Raw genomic sequence first — 6,000 nt, 5'->3', positions numbered from 1 at the left:
AAATAGAGCTATAAAGCTGGTGATTATCCCTTAAGCCATTTGTATAACCCCCCCCCCCCAGTAAAAGAACCGAAGACCCAGGCACTGTCCCTTTAAGAGCAGCCACCAGTTGTCATGCAAGGCTGCATGAGGAAGTTTATTCATTACTTATTATGCCACTAGCTACATTTTTCCGCCTGGGTGGTTCTGTTTGCCCGCTCCGTCCGCAGGCATGCTCCGAAGGGCAGAGCGGGACTGCATTTCGCAGGAAGAGAGCGCGCTGCTCTGAGCCAGCCCTGCCTGCAGGAGCTGCCCAGGGAAGGTGAGCCGCGCCTGCGGAGCCGGGACTTGCCATGGCCCAGCCTGCAAAGGGGGAAGCGACAGACACTTAGCAGCGAGGGGGCGTGAACGGCCGCCGCAGCCAGGGAAACTTTGCAGCGCGGAGGAGCAGCAGCAAAACCCCGGCGCGAGCCCGCTGCGGCTCCCTCCCTTCTCCTTTTTTGGGAAGGAAGAAAAAACCGCGCGGCTGTTTGCTCAGGAGCAACTCCCCCCCCCCCCCCCCCGTGGCTTCTGCCCGCAGCCCTGAATGTCCCATTGTCCCGGGCGCTCGGCCCCCCCTCGGTGATGTTGGAAAACCCTCGCCCTTTGCTCCGCACAGTCGCTGGCGCGCGGGTGCAGGGGGCTTCCTGGAGGCAGAGGGAGCCCGTGCGCAGCCCCCGCTCCGGCTCCTCGCAACTTCTGCTCCTTTTGTTCTGCAGGAGGAAACTTTCTCCCCCGCGTGGGGCGGCGGCGGCGGGGCGAGACCCCTCGGCCCGGGCTCCCCCAGCGGCGTCCCGGGGGCCCCGGACAACGCCCGCGATGCGCCCGGCCCCGCGGCGCGCCTGGAAGGAAGCGGCGGCTCCCTGCCCGGGGGCATGTTAGCCCCGAGCCCGGCCGGGCTGCGGGCGCTGCGCGAGCTCCGACTCGGGGGCGCCGGGGCGAGCTGAACTTTTGCTCCGTTGGGTTTGGTGTGTTGCCTCCTTTGGCCAGCGGAGCGCGGGGCCCCCCGGGCTGAGCCGGCCCCGGGGAGGGGCATGGCGTGCGGCGGGGGCAGCGGCGCCAGCCCGGGGCCCGCCAGCCCGGCACCGCTCTGGTACCACCGGGACCTGAGCCGAGCGGCGGCGGAGGAGCTGCTGGCCAGAGCCGGCCGAGACGGCAGCTTCTTGGTGCGGGACAGCGAGAGCGTCTCGGGCGCCTACGCCCTCTGCGTGCTGTGAGTCCTCCGCCCGGGCGCCACGGGGATGGGCGCGGGGGGGAGACCCCCCCTGGCCTGTGCCGGAGACAAGCGGGGCAGGGGACGGGGCGAGGCGGCCTGTCCCGGCTGCGGGTGCCCCTGCCCCGGGCTGTACGTGCAGCGTAAGGACCGGCGCCGGGCCCTGACTTCCCTCTCCGGCCCGGCTGAGCCGAGGGCGCTGCGGTTCCCCCGATCATAGAGGAGGGGAGGCAGGATGCAGAGCTGGAGTAAGCCCCCTACCCCCAGGGAGGTTCCTGTCCCTTCTGGCGCACAAATAAATGCTCCCCCGGTCTCCTGGCTTGGGGGTGAGGAGGGGGGCGGGCGGTTAGATCTTCTACGGTCACCAGATCCTGCAGTGTGCTCTGCCAATGCCCCGTTGCTCCGCCCCCGCCATGGATCAGAGCCCCTGTGTGCTAGGCGCTGTACACAGCAGACAGCCCCAGAGAGCTGAGAAAGTTAGAGGCTATAAGTGTATGTATGTGTGTCTACCTACATCCCTACATAGAGCTGCTTGTGTAATGGACACCAGCGTCCAAGCATGGCTGTTGGACCCCAGACCTACAGATCAGGCGGTCCAGTTGCACATCCCTCTTGGGCAGTGGGAGTCGGTATAATTGTGACTGTAATGCCTAGAGCCAGCCCCAGCCAAGACGAGGGCCCCAAGGTGCTGCCCGAGACAGGCCCTGCCTCGAAGGATTTACTAGGGACAACGGGGGGCAGAAAGACGGGGCGGGGGGAAGCTGACGCACAGAGCAGCAGTGTGGTTCGCCCCAGGTCAGGCTGGGAGGCTGTTGCACACTTGGGATTTGAATCCAGCTCTCCCGAGTCCCTGAAGGTTTTGCTTGGCGGGTTCTCTGGCTCCAGTGACGGGAGTGACAGAAAACCCGAAAATAAGGTGAAATAAACCCAGGGCTGGGCATTGGGGGCCTTACGTTCTACTCTTGACTCTGCTACCGATTTGCTGTGGCGGTTGGGCACGTCCCTTAACCTCTGTGTGTCTCAGGCCAGGTCTACACTTAATAATTAGATAACCTCGCTATGGTGCTGTGCAGTGGAGTTAGAGCAACCAAAGCCCCAGTGTAGACGCAGCTAGGATGAGGGAAGAATTCTTCCACTGAGCTACTTACCACCTCCCGGCGGGATGGAGTGGCGACATGGATGGAAAAACCTTTCTGTTGATGTAGGAAGCTTCTGTGCTCCCGTGTCAGAACTGGACCACTGCAGGGTAAAGTGAGGGGGTGATCCTGCCTCCCAGCGGGGCAGGGCTGGGTTTTTGGGTAAAGTGCTAGCCACAGGTCTCCTTTCTTGACTGGCGTTGCAGGTAGGACGCAAGGTATCTGCAGCGGAAAGAGATGAGAAGGCAGGTTCCTTCTTTGCTTGTGCTGTGAATCCGACAGCACTTGGGGCTGGTCCCCGGCAGAGTCAGCCGTTCCCTGTCCTCCAACCTGTCCCACAGCAGGATGGGGGAGAAAAATCTGATCCCGGAATTGAAACCCCCCAGACATGGGCAGGGAGCTCGGGACTTAACCAGAAGAGGCAGCTTAGGTGGGCCAGGAGTTGAGATGACCTTTGATTTTGAAATTGACTCGATTCTGTGGGGATGGTGTCCCGGGCCAGGAAAGTGACCCCATGGGGTGGCTGGGCGAGGGTGCCGATTTGCCTTACTGCTGCATTCTCCACTTGGAAAGGCTCCCCATGGTGCTGGAGGGCCATTCAGGAGCCTGCTGCAGCCTCCATACCCCATAAGGCATCAGTGCCCCCCCTCCTTTCCCTCCTGCCCCTGGCAGGCCCGAATCGCAGACTCTCCTAGCTTGTGCCTTAAAACCACCAGGCCTATTTGCCCCCTAGAGGTGCCGAGTCCCTGTGTCTCCCATTCACTTTTATAATAGGTGCTTAGCACCTCCCCGGTGCCTTACAAGCCAGGGCAGGTCCAGTGCTTCCTGTGGTAGGGCTCTGCTCCAGAGGGACTGGTATGTTTCCTGTGGCAAACCGGGTTAGCTCCTGCTTTTGGGGAGCATGATGGGGAGGCATTTTCCCGTCGTTAACCCCCCCAGCCAGCCCCCTTTCCAGTTGCTGGACACTCGACTTAACTCACAGCAGCCGGGGCTCGAGGCTCGACTGGAGCCTGTATAAGGTCAGCGCCAATGCCAGGCACCTTCCAATGTTGAAGGAGGTGGGTTCCGGACTGCGACGTTCAGATCGGAGCTTCGGACGAGTTTACATGGCTGGTGTAGGTCCAGCCCTTTACTCTCTAACAAATCTCTGGCCAACTGGGACCCTCCCTTGCACAGAATTTCATAATCAGCTGTCTGCAATTTAAATCCACCTGCTTCCAAAGCCCAGAGTCCTGCCACTTTTGCTAACGGAGAATCCCCATAAATTAGCAGTATTGGGCCTATGACACACAGTGGAGGAGTTTGAATTCCATCCAATAGAGGGCAGTGCTCCGTGTCCACACTTGGCAGCTCATTACAGTAGCAACAGGGGCAAGCCACAAAACTCAGAGTGGCATCTGGACTTCCTCAGACTTGTTTGGATCCTGGCCGATCGCTGCCTCATGCTGCAGTGGCATGAAAATTCCTCGTCCTTTCACCGAGCAGGTCTCAACGCTGGGCTCAGTGCAACGTCTGCTGGGGGCGGTTTGTCCTGTTTCACTCTAGAAAGGTCCCGTTGTTGTGCCCTGACATTCCTTTCCCTGCAAATCTGCAAATTCGATGAAGTGATGTCCCGGCTCCTTGTATCGGTGCCTGGGAAAGGATGCGTGGTTGCCCCACCGACATGAACCGTGCCACGGGGCTAGAACTTGGTGCTTCCCAACGTACTAGATCAGTCAGCTACAGGAGGGCAGCATCCGGCAGCCGAGAGGCCTGAGCTGCTCTGTGACCTTGAGGAATTCGCTTCCTGTCTCTGCACCCAGTGGGTGGTAGGTGTTGTTAAGAACCTGCCTGCACTGGGTGTTTGAAGCAGGCCAGTCTTGGGCAGCGGGCACTGGTAACCCATCGTTAGGGCAGGGTGAGGAAACCAGAAGTACCAGCGCTCGTTAACCATTGCTGCAATCCAGTCGGCCCACGCCGGAGGCTGTCAGTCCGTCCCTTTGTGGTGTGTGTCCTTAGTGGGCGGGGGGTGGGAGGGCCGACCAGACCGGCTGGAGTGCGGTGTTGATCCGAGAGACGCGAGGGGGTCTCGTTTTGTGGCGGCTCCTTGCAGGCTGCGCTGTCCCATGGAGACCCTGGGGGCTGGTGCCAGGTGATCAATCGTGTGTCCGCGCAGGTTATAGGAGCTGCACAGGACGCTGGCGCATCTCGCTGCCCCCTGGCACCAAATGAAAGGGCAACTAAAATGATTAGGGGTTTGGATTAGGTCCCATATGAGGAGAGAGTAAAGAGGCTAGGACTCTTCAGCTTGGAAAAGAGGAGACTAAGGGGGGATATGATAGAGGTATATAAAATCATGAGTGATGTGGAGAAAGTGGATAAGGAAAAGTTATTTACTTATTCCCATAATACAAGAACTAGTATGAAATTAATGGTCAGCAGGTTTAAAACAAATAAAAGGAAGTTTTTCTTCACACAGCGCATAGTCAACTTGTGGAACTCCATGCCTGAGGAGGCTGTGAAGGCTAGGACTATAACAGGGTTTCAGAGAGAACTGGATAAATTCATGGAGGTTAAGTCCATTAATGGCTATTAGCCAGGATGGGTAAGGAATGGTGTCCCTGGCCTCTGTTCGTCAGAGGGTGGAGATGGATGGCAGGAGAGAGATCACTTGATCATTGCCTGTTAGGTTCACTCCCTCTGGGGCACCTGGCATTGGCCACTGTCGGTAGACAGATACTAGGCTAGATGGACCTTTGGTCTGACCCGGTACGGCCGTTCTTATGGTGGTTTTTCAGAGGCCTCCTCCAAGCAGTGACCAGCCCGTCCAAACTTGCTGGCACACAGAATGGCCACTGGCCGAGGCAGAGGCAATGAGACATCCGATAGGGAAGATGCCCAGTGAGGCTGTTGCCAGGTTCCCTACGGATGCCCACGTCTGGGCTGAATGGCAGGCAGTGAGCTGGCGCTGTGGGAGGTGCGTGTCTGCGGTTGGGTGTGGGGCATGGGGCACAGCAGCACCGCTGTTCTCTGGCCTGGTGGCCTGCCCGGGGACGGCATCCCTCGGCATCAGCCCCTTGTGCCAGTGACCCGGCGTGGGGGCAGGCCAGCCCTGCAGTGTCCGTATTCCCATGGCCGAGGTGCTCTGACTCCTGCCCTGCCGAGGGTGGGGGAGGGGAATTAACCTCCTCCTGCCCAGTTCGTTCATTGGGATTAAGGGCCAGAGCTGAACTCCGATGAGGAGAAGCTGGCGATTCAGGGCTTTCCTGGCTTACATCTGTGCCCTCCTCCCCGCACTTGCAGCGACTGCCTCTGCCAATCCCTTCTCTGATACGGCTCTGCCAAGGGGACAGTCATCTTGCAGCTTCCCAGCAGGGCCGTAGGCAACATGCTAACTGTGTCATAGACCCTCTACTGCTACTGGCTAATGGGGATTCTCCTTTAGCTCAAGTGGCAGGGCCTGGGCTTCTTGGAGCGGACGGATGCGGGGGGTGGGGTCTGTCTGTGCTGTGGCCAGCTGGTGACCACTGGGAAGCCTCAGGTAGCTGGGGGTATTCTGCCAACATATTGCAGTGTGTGGCTGTGGGACTGGGGCCCTCTTGAAGTCTAGGGATCTCTGGGCGCTCTGCCAGTCAGCCTGATTCCTAACTCAAC

The 6,000-nt window shown here is 59.6% G+C and overlaps 1 protein-coding gene across 1 annotated transcript in view; it reads left to right on the top strand.

The window, feature by feature from the left end:
• Positions 1-284: 284 nt before the first annotated feature.
• INPPL1 (inositol polyphosphate phosphatase like 1) overlaps positions 285-6,000 on the top strand; it is a 70,692-nt gene continuing 64,976 nt past the window's right edge. The window contains exon 1 of the mRNA XM_045023077.1: positions 285-1,231. Coding sequence (XP_044879012.1) covers positions 1,053-1,231 — 179 coding nt within the window. The 5' untranslated portion in view covers positions 285-1,052. The remainder of the gene's footprint in view (positions 1,232-6,000) is intronic.

This window comes from Mauremys mutica, chromosome 1 (genome assembly GCF_020497125.1).
Source record: "Mauremys mutica isolate MM-2020 ecotype Southern chromosome 1, ASM2049712v1, whole genome shotgun sequence".
NCBI classification, from domain to species: Eukaryota; Metazoa; Chordata; order Testudines; family Geoemydidae; genus Mauremys; species Mauremys mutica.
Note: the sequence above shows the minus strand (reverse complement) of the source record. Positions and strands in the feature narration are given on the sequence as shown.